This window comes from Oncorhynchus tshawytscha, linkage group LG21 (genome assembly GCF_018296145.1).
Source record: "Oncorhynchus tshawytscha isolate Ot180627B linkage group LG21, Otsh_v2.0, whole genome shotgun sequence".
In the NCBI taxonomy this organism is placed as follows: domain Eukaryota; kingdom Metazoa; phylum Chordata; class Actinopteri; order Salmoniformes; family Salmonidae; genus Oncorhynchus; species Oncorhynchus tshawytscha.
Window position 1 is genome coordinate 33,930,499 of NC_056449.1, and position 16,132 is coordinate 33,946,630.

The 16,132-nt window shown below is 43.0% G+C and overlaps 1 protein-coding gene across 2 annotated transcripts; it reads right to left on the reverse strand.

Annotated features, from left to right (window-relative positions):
- Positions 1-1,319: 1,319 nt before the first annotated feature.
- Positions 1,320-14,696, reverse strand: LOC121838655. Of its 2 annotated transcripts, XM_024383389.2 has the most exons (4): positions 14,354-14,696; positions 3,749-4,353; positions 2,698-2,851; positions 1,320-1,985 (listed from the first exon to the last, which is right to left on the reverse strand). In XM_024383389.2, the coding sequence occupies exons 1-4, from the start codon at positions 14,547-14,549 to the stop codon at positions 1,894-1,896; spliced, it is 1,047 nt and encodes a 348-aa protein (XP_024239157.2). In that variant the 5' UTR covers positions 14,550-14,696; the 3' UTR covers positions 1,320-1,893. The 2 variants fall into 2 exon arrangements, with proteins under 2 accessions (XP_024239157.2, XP_042159318.1); XM_042303384.1 differs by lacking the exon at positions 1,320-1,985 and having other exon boundaries at positions 2,720-2,871.
- Between the last annotated feature and the right edge of the window lie 1,436 nt (positions 14,697-16,132).

A 16,132-nucleotide genomic window follows, 5' to 3' on the forward strand; every position in this document is an offset into this window, starting at 1 on the left:
AGGGAAAGATAAACGGAGAAAAGTACAGAGATCCTTGATGACAACCTGCTCCAGAGGGCTCAGGACCTCAGACTGGGAAGAAGGTTCACCCTCCAACAGGACCACGATCCTAAGCACACACCCAAGACAACGCAGAAGTGGCTCCGGGACAAAGTTCTGAATGTGCTTGAGTGGCCCAGCCAGAGCCCGATCTAACATCTCTGGAGAGACATGAAAATAGCTGCGCAGCAACGCTCCCCATCCAACCTGACAGAGCTTGAGAGGATCTGCAGAGAAGAATGGGAGGAACTCCCCAAATACAGATGTGCCAAGCTTATAGGGTCATACCCAAGAAGACTCAAAGCTGAAATCTTCAAAGGTGCTTGTAAACAAAGTACTGAGTAAAGGGTCTGAATACTTACGTAAATGGGATATTTTTTTTAAATACATTTGCAAAAATTTCTGCAATCCTGTTTTTGCTTTGTCATTATGTGGTATTGTATTTTCCTCAATCTACACACATCTAATCCATTTTAGAATAAGGCTGTAACAACATTTGGAAAAAGTGAATGCACTAATTTCAGCCAATAGTTTAAGCTGGTACCCATTTTGTGTACTACATCATCCATTTCGTACCCATTTTGTGTACTACATCATCCATTTCGTGTGATATGTTACAAATCCAATTGTGCAATATGTTATGTTGAAGTACATTGTACGCACTGATTTTTTTCATCTGCAACAAGTCTTGTTTGGTGGAACCACAGCACATGTTTTCTTTATGCAAACTAGAATATTTGCATGGAAATCTGTTGCCATGGAAACCTACCTCGTAATTTACATGTGGTGGCAGTGGTGTAATGTGTTGCTGCTTGTGGGATGACCATCCATAACATCCACATTAGTTTCAGTTCGACTGAAGCATTTCTAAGCTATATTCTACAAGAGTCTATAGGTACATAATTCATTTTAAAATTCCAAATAAATATATAGCAATAGAAGAGTCATTAACAGTGATTTTTGCACCACAAACAATGCCGACCTACATGTTATGGAGAAGGTTGTACTTTCTCCTTGTCACGTCACTCAGCTCTTGATGTTTGACCTTGATGGCGGTTTTCTGCTGCACAGGGTCAAAGGAACCCTTGATCACTGTGCCACAGCCGCAAATGGATACCACAGGAGATCGTCAAATCAAATGGCAGTAATAGTGGGGCAAAAAAGTATTTAGTCAGCCACCAATTGTGCAAGTTCTCCCACTTAAATTACAGGCCTCATCTTTTTAATCATAGGTACACTTCAACTTTGACAGAAAAAATGAGAAAAAAAATCCAGAAAAATCACATTGTAGGATTTTTTATGAATTTATTTGCTGTGTTGAGATCAGTGTTGCACCTAAAGCTTGAAACTCTGCATTTGTTTAACGATGCCACACGCATTTGAAGGAGTAGAGAAATAAACGTGGTAGCAATGTAAAACTGGGTTCCCCCTCATTTTTTAAAGGGACAAAACTGCTTTCAAACGTGTTTTTGCGAGATAACATTAAGACTTGCTGTGCATTGACTGCTTGTCAGAGAACATGTTTCCCTCCCATGGCTCTCAAACTTGAATGCACCTGAGAGGAATATTTATCTCACATAGAACACACAACAAGCAGACTAGATAAATAGATCAACTATTCTACTATGTGGTTGTCTGATTTTGTTTTAATAAAAATATTACTCATCCGGAGTTAAGTTTAGGCTTTGATATACTTCTCCAGCAGCTACAAACAGCTGTCTGAGTTAAAGCGCTGTGCATTAGAGAGACTATTTCATTCTGTTCATCTAAAACATCAGAGTGTCATCAACAACCATGCATGTTGGTTCAGTGCATTTTTGTAGTGACGGGCGTGCAGCTTCATCACATTCCATCTCATTCCATCTCATTCTCACTGTAGTCATCAGACGAATGTCCTCCTCTCCTCAGGATCCGCCTGCTCTCCTCATCCTTCACACGCAGCATTTCTACACACACAGAGACAGAGAGAGAACATCATGCATCAAATATACTGAAGCCACGTCAGACTCGAACCAGGGTCCAGCGACTGTCAACCCAACATTTTAGCTGTTACGTAAAGTGATCAAATCAAACTATTTGTCACACGCGCAGAATACAACAGGTGTAGACCTTACCGTGAAATGCTTACTTACAAGCCCTTAACCAACAGTGCAGTTCAAGAAGAGTTAAGGAAATATTTAGCAAATAAACGTGAGAAAAAAAACATAACGAGGCTATATACAGGAGGTACCTTTACCAAGTCAGTGTGCGGGGGTACAGGTTAGTTGAGGTCATTTGTACATGTAGGTGGGGGTGAAGTGACTATGCATAGATAAAATAGATCCAAACCTCTTGATGAGGTCACTAGGTGTTGGGTTAAGGTCAGATGCTTCAATATTGTAAATGAATAAAGGCACCCCCTCCTTTTGGTAAGGTTTGGTGGTTGCTTAGGTGCTGCCCATGCTAAAACTAACTATGGTCCAAATGCACCCTTTCTCTATGGACTCAGGTAGCCAAGCGGTTCAGAGCATTGGGCCAGTAACCGAAAGGTGGCTAGTTTGAATCTCAGAGCCGACTAGGTGAACAATCTGTTGATGTGCCCTTGAGCAATGCATTTCACCCTAATTGCCCTGTAAGCCACTCTGGATAAGAGTGTCTGCGAAATGTAAATGGACTTACCCGGAGCGCGGACGTCACACTGCCTGAGTCTGCACTTCTGTCTGATCTTATTGGATCCTCCAAACTTCTTCATGTCTTTACAGAAATCACACTGAGCACATTCCTCAGTCCTCCTGCATGGCTCACACTCCCCACACATACGGATCGTACGCTTCTGCACACATGGGAATCACACTACAGGGTGTTCTGTATATAAAAGGCTTGGGCAGGTCATTATATATATCCATATCTAAATAAGTGATGGAGAAACACCGTAAACTTATCCATGGCAAAATGCATAGAATTACAGGACATTTGCTTTAAAACTGCAGCATTTTCTCTCAGCTCCATGTCAGAACGTATAGGATTGCAGGAAATTTGCTTTAAAAACACAAATTCCCTCAGACGTCAAGATCTCAAAAGTGTTCTTGCCCAGAGCCTGGAAAGAATTCAGCCGTGTCGACCCGTCCATTGACCACCTAAAACCCTTTTAAATCCAGGATCTCCCCCTGGGTCACTTCTGGTGACTCTTTAAAAAAGGACATTCTACTTCAAAATGAATTCAGATTAAATTGTGAACACCATAAAAATGTTTTCCCTGTCAAAGACTTATAACATGTAGACCAACAGATGCAGCATAGCTGCTTTTAATAAATAGGCTGAAGCATGGGGTTGGCATCTGCATTTACCCCCAAAAAAACTAAATTCAGCAAATATACATAGTAACTTAAAAGAGCGTCTCGGCAGAACTAAGATATGCCACAGAACTAATATATACCGCCACTCCCCCAATATATATATACATATTTTTTAATTAAAAAAATGTGTATATATATATATATATATACATATTTTTTAATTAAATATATATATATATATATATATATATATATATATAAAAAAATGTTAAAACATCATAAGAGTGGCGGCTACTCTGCTAAATGAATATAGGGGAAACCCTGTACATTGGAATTTGAATGTAAGTATTTTCCACACAGGCATTCTTTATCCTTTTTCTATGTTTTTCATCCATATGATAAAGAAAATGTTAGACAAAAGTCTTCCTACACACCTTGCAATTAGGAGCAGCATACGTTTGTCTAGAAGATGTCAAATGGGGCAACATAGTGGCCGCCCTGCCTCCAGTATTGGTATGAGAGCTTTCTCCATTCTCAATCTGTTTTCTCTTTGATTGGAGTGTCTTAGACCCTGATTGTTGTCCTCTACTCTCCACCTCATCCTCACTTTCCATGTTTTCACTCTGAGCTGCTGAACAGTCTGGAGATAGTGCAGAGAGGGGCTGAGAGTCACTGGCTGCTTCTGATACTCTGTAGTCCTCTACATCAGGTTCTAGTTTGATCTCTATAGATGTGTTGGAGAGTAGAGGGTCCCTCTCTCTGTCCTCAACAGTTTGGGTTTGGTGTAGATGTGAGGGCTGAGATGGGTTCTCCTGATCACAGTAATTTTCCACAAAGGGAGAAGTGAATATGGAGTCTTTGGTATGAAAGGGCCCTAGAAGCTGATCTTCCTCCTGATTGGTCCTGAGTTCCTCCTGTTCCTCTTTAATCTGTGTGGGCACTGGGTCCTCCTGAATCAGACTGGGGCTCCACCCCTGCTCACAGTGCTGCTGCTCAGGGGGAACCTCTTCAGATATGGGGAGAGTGAGCTGCTGGAAATCTGATGGAGGAAAAATAGGAAATATAGTTGCAAATTATTCAATCATTTGAAAAATGTCCATCTAAAACAGAATCCAAAGTTCAATGATCTGGGCCCTGAAACATGCAATTATGAAATGTTGAATAATCTACCTAGTTATTTTATCATTTCTGTTTGATTTAGAACAGCTAGCTCTTTGATTCAACAACACAGTTGCAGCTACAGTGCATTCTGGGGATCCGTATTTTACTACAGTTCATTCGGAAAGTATTCAGACCCCTTGACCTTTTCCACATTGTTACATTACAGCTTTATTGTAAAATGGATTAAATAGTTTCCCATTAATCCACACACACACACACACACACACAACCCCATGACAGAGCAAAACCGTGTATTAAAAATAAAAAACAGAAATACACATTAACATAAGTATTCAGACCATTTACTCGGTACTTTGTTGAAGCACCTTTGGCAGCGACTACAGCCTCAAGTCTTCTTGGGATTCTTTATTTAACTAGGCAAGTCAGTTAAGAACAAATTCTTATTTACAATAACGGCCTAGGAACATTGGGTTAACTGCTTAGTTCAGGGGCAGAACAGATTTTTATCTTGTCAGCTCGGGGATTCAATCTAGCAACCTTTCGGTTACTAGTCCAACGCTCTAACCTCTAGGCTACCTGCCACCCCATAATGAATGGGCTGCACATGCCGAGAGAGTAGTTTCGAATTGGTCTGCAGTGTAGCATCAGTCTATAAAATGAGCTGCTTGTTATGTGTAGATAATCCTTTCTATTGATGTTTTTTCTAAAGATATAACGTCAGCCATCTTGAACTCCTCTCAACCAGAGTGACTTGACAACGGGTCAAGCACGCTGCACAAACTGAACGCAAAACGACACAGGACGTCTTGTTTAAAACCTATTGAAGCTAGGGGGCACTATTTTCATTTTTGGAAAAATAACGTTCCCAAAGTAAACGGGATATTTTGTCAGGACCAGATGCTAGAATATGCATATAACTGACAGCTTAGGATAGAAAACACTCTAAAGTTTCCAAAACTGTAAAAATATTGTCTGAGTATAACAGAACTGATATTGCAGGCAAAAGCCTGAGAAAAATCCAATCAGGAAGTGACTCACGTTTTGAAAGCTCTGCGTTCCGATGCGTCCCTATTGAGCAGTGAATGGGCTATCAACCAGATTCCTTTTTCTACGTATTCCAAGGTTTCCACAGCATTTTGACGTAGTTTTACGCCTTTATGTTGAAGAATGAGCGTAAGCGACTACATTGCTAAGTGTCCGGCTGAGGGCCTTAAGTAATTATTGCGTAATAGACAGGAGGTAGCTATTTTTCCTCCCGGTCTTACTGAAAATACAGCTGTCCCGGTGGATATATTATCGAATAGATATTTAAAAAACACCTTGAGGATTGATTATAAACAACGTTTGCCATGTTTGTCGATATTATGGAGCCAATTTGGAATATTTTTCGGGGTTGTCGTGACCACAATTTCCGGTCTAATTCTCAGCCAAACGTGAAGAACTAACGGAGTTATTTCGGCTACAAAAATAATATTTTTGGAAAAAAGGAACATTTGCTATCTAACTGGGAGTCTCATGAGTGAAAACATCCGAAGCTCATCAAAGGTAAATGATTTGATTGCTTTTCTGATTTTCGTGACCAGGTTGCCTGCTGCTAGCTAGGCATAATGCTATGCTAGGCAATTGATAAACGTACACAAATGCTTGTCTTGCTTTGGCTGTAAAGCATAATTTCAAAATCTGAGATGACAGGGTGATTAACAAAAGGCCAAGCTGTGTTTCACTATATTTCATGAATATTAATATTTTCTAGAAAATATTTTGTCCGTTGCGTTATGCTGATTACTGTAGTTGATGACAACGCTCTCGGATCCGGGATGGGTAGTTACAAGAAGTTCTAATGAAAAGGGGTTGCAGTCTACTGTCCTGACGTTGGCCTGGGGGGGTATGTTTATGACAGTCATAAATACCTCTTCCCTCCTTTTTCCTCGCTCTACCCTACTGCGGTTACATTTACAAAACCCTTGGTTAACAGAGATTCTGGGAACAATCGGTAGGTGGGGGGAAATGAACTACACTGCTCAAAAAAATAAAGGGAACACTAAAATAACACATCCTAGATCTGAATGAATGAAATATTCTTAGTAAATACTTATTTCTTTACATAGTTGAATGTGCTGACAACAAAATCACACAAAAATTATCAATGGAAATCAAATTTATCAACCCATGGAGGTCTGGATTTGGAGTCACACTCAAAATTAAAGTGGAAAACCACACTACAGGCTGATCCAACTTTGATGTAATGTCCTTAAAACAAGTCAAAATGAGGCTCAGTAGTGTGTGTGTGGCCTCCAAGTGCCTGTATGACCTCCCTACGCCTGTATGACCTCCCTACAACGCCTGGGCATGCTCCTGATGAGGTGGCGGATGGTCTCCTGAGGGATCTCCTCCCAGACCTGGACTAAAGCATCCGCCAACTCCTGGACAGTCTGTGGTGCAACGTGGCGTTGGTGGATGGAGCGAGACATGATGTCTCAGGTGTGCTCAATTGGATTCAGGTCTGGGGAACGGGCGGGCCAGTCCATAGCATCAACGCCTTCCTCTTGCAGGAACTGCTGACACACTCCAGCCACATGAGGTCTAGCATCGTCTTGCATTAGGAGGAACCCAGGGCCAACCGCACCAGCATATGGTCTCACAAGGGGTCTGAGGATCTCATCTAGGTACCTAATGGCAGTCAGGCTACCTCTGGAGAGCACATGGAGTGCTGTGCGGCCCCCCAAAGAAATGCCACCCCACACCATGACTGACCCACCGCCAAACCGGTCATGCTGGAGGATGTTGCAGGCAGCAGAACGTTCTCCACGGCCTCTCCAGACTCTGTCACATCTGTCAGATGTGCTCAGTGTGAACCTGCTTTCATCTGTGAAGAGCACAGGGCGCCAGTGGCGAATTTGCCAATCTTGGTGTTCTCTGGCAAATGCCAAACGTCCTGCACGGTGTTGGGCTATAAGCACAACCCCCACCTGTGGACGTCGGGCCCTCATACCACCCTCATGGAGTCTGATTCTGACCGTTTGAGCAGACACATGCACATTTGTGGCCTGCTGGAGGTCATTTTGCAGGGCTCTGGCAGTGCTCCTCCTGCTCCTCCTTACACAAAGGCGGAGGTAGCGGTCCTGCTGCTGGGTTGTTGCCCTCCTACGGCCTCCTCCACGTCTCCTGATGTACTGGCCTGTCTCCTGGTAGCGCCTCCATGCTCTGGACACTACGCTGACAGACACAGCAAACCTTCTTGCCACAGCTCGCATTGATGTGCCATCCTGGATGAGCTGCACTACCTGAGCCACTTGTGTGGGTTGTAGACTCCATCTCATGCTACCACTAGAGTGAAAGCACCGCCAGCATTCAAAAGTGACCAAAACATCAGCCAGGAAGCATAGGAACTGAGAAGTGGTCTGTGGTCACCACCTGCAGAACCACTCCTTTATTGGGGGTGTCTTGCTAATTGCCTATAATTTCCACCTGTTGTCTATTCCATTTGCACAACAGCATGTGAAATGTATTGTCAATCAGTGTTGCTTCCCAAGTGGACAGTTTGATTTCACAGAAGTGTGATTGACTTGGAGTTACATTGTGTAGTTTAAGTGGTCCCTTTATTTTTTTGAGCAGTGTATATTCTGGTAATCCGAACAATTGAACATATGCAGTGGTACTTAATGAATATGATGTCAGTTCGGTTGTCATCGGAGACATTCTCATCAATGATAAGATGACAAACGCTACAGTGGAAAGTACACAGTTATCGGATTCACATTTTTGAATATGAAATTATTTGTGATGGGATGAAATGTGATTTTAGCTTCTAATATGTGACATTTGGGTTTTCATAAGATAGGGCTCTGCTAAATCAGTGGCCCTCCCCTGTGAAGGGACAAGGGCTATAAAACTATTTTTTTTCACCCTCCTTCCTATATAAAGCCTTGACAACAACATAACTTGCTGTTCCGAGGATGAGGAGGGTGTGTCAGTGTGTCATCCTATGTCAGAATGGTTCAGATAATAACTACAGAACGAAGCCAACATCAACATGAGCTTTGGTTGCAAATGGTATGAACTTTGAACTCTTATTCACTACAGAAGTGATACCTCCTAGCTGTTGAGTTAGCGACCGCAGCTGCAAACGCAGGTTAGGAAGGAACAGAGAGTATCCCGTCTACCACACAACGATGTTACTTACGCCTTAATGTTAGCTAGCTATGACAACCGGTTTGTATTGATAGTGCTCTATGGATTGGGATTATGGTTCATTGTTTAGCTAGCTAGCTACATAGCTAAACAAGACTCCACTTCGCCAGATGATTACATAACCCAACAAGCTAGCCAGGTGTGTCTGATGGTGATTACGGCTATCTGGAATTTGTCTTTCAGCATCAGTAGAACAACAGACTCTCCTCCACCAGTCATACAAGGAGAATTTGATGGGAGGCATCAGACCAAAGAGAGCTGGCCCAAGCAAGCACAGGTTACACCTGAAGCATGAGGACTTGCAGTGAGTTTTGAACTTCAACAACAACTACGCAGAGGATAATGCAATAGTTTTACCAGGACACAAACACTTTGGTGGAAACTGCTGCCCATCACGTGACAAAGGCAGCGGTGTGGCGTCTCTACAAGGAATCGATGACAACACTTACGTGAAGCATAATAACATTTTGATTATTTAAATTGACCTCCAACATGTTTGGCACTACTTTAAAGACCTCACATTATTTCTGTATTTTCCAGAGGTACGTGTCGTTAGACTGTCTTCCTTCAGGAATCTGTGGAGAAAACATCTGCCCCACATCAAGCACTAAGCCCAGGACAGACCTGCGCTGGCAGTACCAGAGGAACAACTATCAGGTCTTCAGATCTGCCAGAAGCTGTTAAAAGTCAGACAAGCTGAAGAAGCAAGAGCAGCATCACCTGCTTGTTCATCTTCTACCAGAAGATGGTTGCTGACTGCAAGACCACCTGTCAAGACCTGTAGTTGTCTCCGGGGGCCCCTACTGAACCAGTTGTCTCCGGGGGCCCCTACTGAACCAGTTGTCTCCGGGGCCCTACTGAACCAGTTGTCTCCGGGGCCCTACTGAACCAGTTGTCTCCGGGGCCCCTACTGAACCAGTTGTCTCCGGGGCCCCTACCTCCGGGGCCCCTACTGAACCAGTTGTCTCGGGGGCCCCTACTGAACCAGTTGTCTCTGGGGCCCTACTGAACCAGTTGTCTCTGGGGACACCTACTGAACCAGTTGTCTCTGGGGACCCCTACTGAACCAGTTGTCTCCGGGGCCCTACTGAACCAGTTGTCTCCGGGGCCCTACTGAACCAGTTGTCTCCGGGGCCCCTACTGAACCAGTTGTCTCCGGGGGCCCTACTGAACCAGTTGTCTCCGGGGCCCCTACTGAACCAGTTGTCTCCGGGGGGCCCCTACTGAACCAGTTGTCTCCGGGGCCCCTACTGAACCAGTTGTCTCCGGGGCCCCTACTGAACCAGTTGTCTCCGGGGGCCCCTACTGAACCAGTTGTCTCCGGGGGCCCCTACTGAACCAGTTGTCTCCGGGGGCCCCTACTGAACCAGTTGTCTCCGGGGGCCCCTACTGAACCAGTTGTCTCCGGGGCCCCTACTGAACCAGTTGTCTCCGGGGCCCCTACTGAACCAGTTGTCTCCGGGGCCCCTACTGAACCAGTTGTCTCCGGGGCCCCTACTGAACCAGTTGTCTCCGGGGCCCTACTGAACCAGTTGTCTCCGGGGCCCCTACTGAACCAGTTGTCTCCGGGGCCCCTACTGAACCAGTTGTCTCCGGGGGCCCCTACTGAACCAGTTGTCTCCGGGGCCCCTACTGAACCAGTTGTCTCCGGGGCCCCTACTGAACCAGTTGTCTCCGGGGGCCCCTACTGAACCAGTTGTCTCCGGGGGCCCCTACTGAACCAGTTGTCTCCGGGGCCCCTACTGAACCAGCAAGCAAAGACATCAGGATGTATTACAGCTTTGACTTCACTCAACAAGTCAGCAACATGTCCTCCTTTATACTGATTAAGGGCATAGATGGGATATATACAAACTACATATGGGAAGTATTGGGATTTTTCCAGAACATGTGTGCTCATTTCAGAGGAGTTCGCAGGATGACATGACAGTTTATTTCTGTACCAGTGCTATGGCCTAATATTTACTGTTGCTATGGTTGGTTATGCCTATTGGGGATTTTCCAGAACAGGTGTGCTCATTTCAGAGGAGCCAGGGAGAATAGTGCACTGCGGGGTCTGCATCACTGCCTGGTACGGCAATTGCTCAGCCTGCGACCGCAAGGCACTTCAGATGGTAGTGCGTACAGCCCAGTACATCACTGGGGCAAAGCTGCCTGCCATCCAGGACCTCTACACCAGGCGGTGTCAGAGGAAGGCCCTGAAAATTGTCAAAGACCCCAGCCACCCCAGCCATAGACTGTTCTCTCAACTACCGCATGGCAAGTGGTACCGGAGTGCCAAGTCTAGGACAAAAAGGCTTCTCAACAGTTTTTACCCCCAAGCCATAAGACTCCTGAACAGGCAACCAAATGGTTACTCTGACTATTTGCATCGTGTGCCCCCCCCAACCCACCCAACCCCTCTTTTACGCTGCTGCTACTCTGTTTATCTTATATGCATAGTCACTTTAACTATACATTCATGTACATACTACCTCAATAAGCCTTACTGTAGATAGCCTTGCTACTCTTTTTTTCAAATGTCTTTTTACTATTGTTTTATTTCTTTACTACCTACACACGCCTTTCATTTTATTTTTTTCCGCACCATTGGCTAGAGCCTGTAAGTAAGCATTTCACTGTAAGGTGTTGTATTCGGCGCACGTGACAAATAAACTGTCATTTGATTAGACACCATTAGATGTGCACCTGGCTGGGGAGTGGACATGACTGTTTATTTGTTAATCATTACTATGGCTCTTAAGTTTCCATGCCCTAATGTGAAACCAAATGTAAATTAGTGCAAGGCAAAAAGACAACAGTGGCTAAATGCCAGAGGAGATGAGTCATTAAGAGGAGTTACTGTGTGTGACGTAAGGATGTAACCTGTATAAAGAGTGTGTGGCAAGGCTGGAAAGTTAGTTGTTTTCATGAACCAGCTCAGCTTTTATTATATTGCAATACAAGTCTATTTGAACCCACAGGCTCCGGTATTTGAGAAATATTATTGACTGAATATTTTCATGACAGACACAGGCAAATGCCTTTCACTGAGCTGTGTAAAGACAGACTGACAGAGGTGAGACAATTCATTTGAATTTCTTAATGTCAGTTGTTTGCAGGTGCACTATCCTTCTGACCCTATGCAGCCAGGTCCCATCTACCTTTTAACTCAAAAGTGTGGCTTGTTTGGTGTCTGCTGTGAAGGAATAACACAAGTCAACTACATGCACCATTTCTTCACCAACTACAGAGATGGGGAAACAAGTGGGGACCTGAAGTGTGATAACTGCAGTGGCAAAACAAGAACAAGTTTGTGCTCTGGTATTGTGCCTGGTGGACCCGGCACAAGCACCACCACAGTCTGGACCTTCACTTCCCGATCAAAGGCCACACCAAGTTTATTTGTTATAAATAGTTGTCCATTTTTGATATTGCTACTATGCGAGTAACCATTTTGCTGTACCGTTTGCACCTTCGGTTGAGACCCATCCACTTGGTAAGATGTGGCTGGTGATTACAGCATTTCTTTCACATGACCCATCAATTTAGACAAGTGTGTCTGGGTAAGGTGTCACCTAATATTTATTTAAAAAAAAAAAAATGTAATATGGGCTCTTTGTTTACCTGTAATTTTTCCTTATTGCAGGCTTCTACTTTTAATCTTTAGTACATGACCTCATGTGAATTCTTAAAGAGATGGGTGGCTTTTACACGGAACCCAAACCGGCTGCGCGAGTGCGCCATCGTGCATGAATTTACTTTGTCCCCACGCACCAAACGTGATCACGACACGCAGGTTAAAATATCAAAACAAACTCTGAACCAATTATATTAATTTGGGGACAGGTCTAAAAGCATTAAACATTTATGGATATAAACATTGAGTTGTTATTTTACCTGAAATGCACAAGGTCCTCTCCTCCGTCAATTAATCCACACATAAAACAGTCAACTGAATCGTTTCTAGTAATCTCTCTTCCAGACTTTTCTTCTCTTGACTTTATATTGTGATTGGCAACTTTCATAAATTAGGTGCATTACCGCCATTACCACTGACCTTGTTTGCCTTTCAGTCACCCACGTGGGTATAACCAATGAGGAGATGGCACGTGGGTACCTGTTTCTATAAACCAATGAGAAGGGAGAGGCAGGACTTGCAGCGCGATCTGCGTCAGAAATAGAACTGATTTCTATTTTAGCCCTTGGCAACGCAGACGCTTGTTGGCAAGCACGAGCAGTTTTCTAATTTTATTTTGCAACACTCCATGCACGAGCGGGGTGGTCAGTCTGTTAGACTAGAGGGTGTGGACAATGATTAATGGGTGTAGACAGTGCAGCTCTCCAGTAGGTGTACCAAAACATTCAAGGACGGGTGGGTATAATTTGTGTTACATTCCAACCGGAATCTATCACAAAAACGTTGTAAATAACAAGGTTGGTGTTACGGATACCGTTATCCTGTGTGTGTATCCTGTGTGTGTGTGTTTCTTTTCTCTCCTTCTCCCCTCACAGGTGAAAATCATCACTCCCCAATCAGTCAACAATCAATCATCAATCAGAAGACACACCTCCTCCTATTTCCTACCCTATCACAGTTCCTTCCCCATGGTTTAAAAACCCCATCATTTGTTTGCTCTAGAGCTCAATCTCTCTGTAAATGCCATGTCTGTAGGTCTCTGTGTTTCACTCTCGCTTTGTGTCTTAACCTCTCTTTTGTTTGAGCACCTCCATAGCACTTTGTCATTCCCTGTGAGTATTGTTTTGGTTATGGTGTTTGTTTGTTGCTGGTGGGAAAAGGGGGAAACAAGACAAGTCACCCATGGGCATACACTACCCGTAGGTGAACTTTGTTAAATACACTAGTTAGAACTGGGCGGACCACCCACTGTATTTTTGGTTAGTTAGTTAGCTGTTAAAGTAGGCTAGTCTAGCTTAGGGGTGTTTTTGTATATTTGTTTCTTTCCTTGGGTCCAGCTCAGCCCCTTTTCCTGCTCCCCCCCCCCATTACCGTGTGTTTATAAATAAACCTGGAGTTTGACGGTAGGTTTCTGTTGTCGTGGTTATTTCATTCACACTTTTACTTTGTCACTAATAATTTGCATGAGATATGTTACGGGTCTCATTACCATCCCCCCTAGACTGTCGGGCCAAAAGGGATTCGTAACAGTTGGCAATACATACAAAGTTGTATAGCAGCAGAATAAGATACCGGGTAGGGAGTGGGCTATTTAATTACGTTTTAGTCACTACGTTAATTCGTTTGTTGGCAACCTTGTTCTTTACGAAGTTTTTGGAACAGATTCCTGTTGGAACGTTCCACAAATTAAACCCACCCTTCCAATGGCCATTTTCTCAAAAGTGGGGTTACAAATGTATTAACTTTCAAAGCATAATTACTTTCCCATTGTTCATGATATACCATTGTGTAGCTCTGTCTCTGCTTGTATGTATGGGGGAAAAAAGTTAAATATTGCTATATAAGACCAAATCAAGGCTGTCGGTCATATGTTGCCCACTCACAAACTATTGCAACAAAGACAACCATTTCTCACCTGGCGCTCTAAACTAGACCCCATAGTCTTCGCAGACTGAATGTTTGACGTCCGTAGTTTAAGAACATTTTGACATATCGGCTGCACAGAGACTCCAGTTCGAGGTTCATTCATTTTTCTTAGCCTGCGCTCAACTCCGTGGAGGAGGTCAGATTCTTGGCTAGCTAATATAGTAACTAGACAATTACAAACCTGCTCTGCGTAACTTTAACTCTGGCTTGAAAACCAAATCCAACAGTCTTCGTAGACGGCCATTCTCCTCCTTCAAACGGTAGACTTCTTCATGCAGCTCTGGTATGGTTGTCTCTTTGGCTACGGATATCTCTAGAGCAGCAGCCGCTGTTGGTCGTTCAGTAAGATACACGTTCAGCAACTGTCGTTTAGACATTATGAGCGGAATGAAAGTCGGCGTGTTAGTATTATTCTACTCTGCCTGTATTATTATATCCACAAAAAAAACTACAACTGCGATAGCCTATATAAATAGCGTGAAAAAAAAAAGACACCGCTTTCATTTCTTTTTCAATGGAAGTAGGGCGGGACCTTGGGCGTGAAAAATATAAACTTTTCCCAACTTTATGCAAATCACCAGCCAATCATATCGAGTGGTTCCCGTGATGAGTTTGACGCTCTGAGACCCAACATGGCTGACAAAAATACTAGGATGATCAACCAGCTGGCTTACAATAGTACACTTTTTCTGAAAGATGCTAACCAAATTCCTTTATCGATCAATGTGATTACAATCCTTTTCCAAAGCGTGTGGTCTATATCTTAACATTAATACACCTTCATATTATGGTATTCCAGTAAAAGAAGAACTTCCATATTTAGGCATAACCATTACAAAGGATCAGAAGTCTAGAGGCTTACTCAATTTGAAACCTCTTATTAAAAAACCCCAGAAGAAACTAAATCAATGGCTATAGAGGGACTTATCTTTAAAAGGTAGAGTCCTAATAACCAAGGCTGAAGGCATCTCTAGACTAACATACGCTGCTCTATCTTTATATCTTAACAGTAAAATAAGCAAGGAGATAGACCAGATGCTTTTCAACTTTCTGTGGAGAATCTGTACCCATTACATTAGGAAAACTGTTGTAATGAACACTTGTGAGAATGGTGGACTGAATTTTATGGACTTTACTACCTTAAATAATACTTAAGATCAATTGGATAAAACAATTCCTAAGAAGACCCACTTCTATGTGGAATTTTATTCCTCATCATGTCTTCTCTACTTTTGGTGGCTTTAGCTTCATGTTGTTTTGCAATTAGAATATTGACAAAGTTCCAGTGAAACTTTCTGCATTTCATCAGCAGGTTCTTGTCACGGTCCTTAATTTCTAAACAATTTTTCTCCACACAGATATTATATATGGAATAATCATATAAGTATAAAAATACCTCTCTGTTTTTAGAATACTGGTTCCGAAATAACATCCTATTGGTGAGCCAACTGGTAAATGCAGAGGGTCTTTTACTCAGTTATAAGGAATTCTTATCACTTTACATGATCCCTGTAACACCTAAAGATTTTGCAATTGTTTTAGATGCCATTCCCTCAGGTGTTGCTTTATCATTCAGGAACGTGTCAAGACCCTCCAAACAAAGCTACGATTAACCCTGTTGACTCATCAGTAGGAAAGATTTGTTTCTCTTCTGGTCCATTCAACAACAGAGCGATACAAACCTTGTTTCAGCAGGATGTTGTATCTATACCTTATGTCATGCCTTATTGGAATGGATTTATTGATAATATCTGTTGGAAAAAAGTTTGGATGTTGCCACACACATACCTACTTGTTAACAAAAATTAAGGAAGTTTCCTTTAAAATGATTCATAAATATTATCCTGCCAACCACTATATGAAGAAGTTTAAGGAAAACATCAACTCAAATTGCTCCTTTTGTAATGACCACCCAGAAACAGTGTTGCATCTTTTTTGGCATTGTATTCATGTAAGAAAA

Excerpts from the sequence above, each read along its gene's own strand:
- LOC121838655 (XM_024383389.2), bottom strand. The coding sequence starts at position 14,549 with ATGTCTAAACGACAGTTGCTGAACGTGTATCTTACTGAACGACCAACA. Across the intron at positions 2,852-3,748 it reads ATGCTGCTCCTAATTGCAAG|AAGCGTACGATCCGTATGTG; the intron begins GTGTGTAGGAAG and ends CCATGTGTGCAG. Across the intron at positions 1,986-2,697 it reads GTGTGACGTCCGCGCTCCGG|AAATGCTGCGTGTGAAGGAT; the intron begins GTAAGTCCATTT and ends CTGTGTGTGTAG.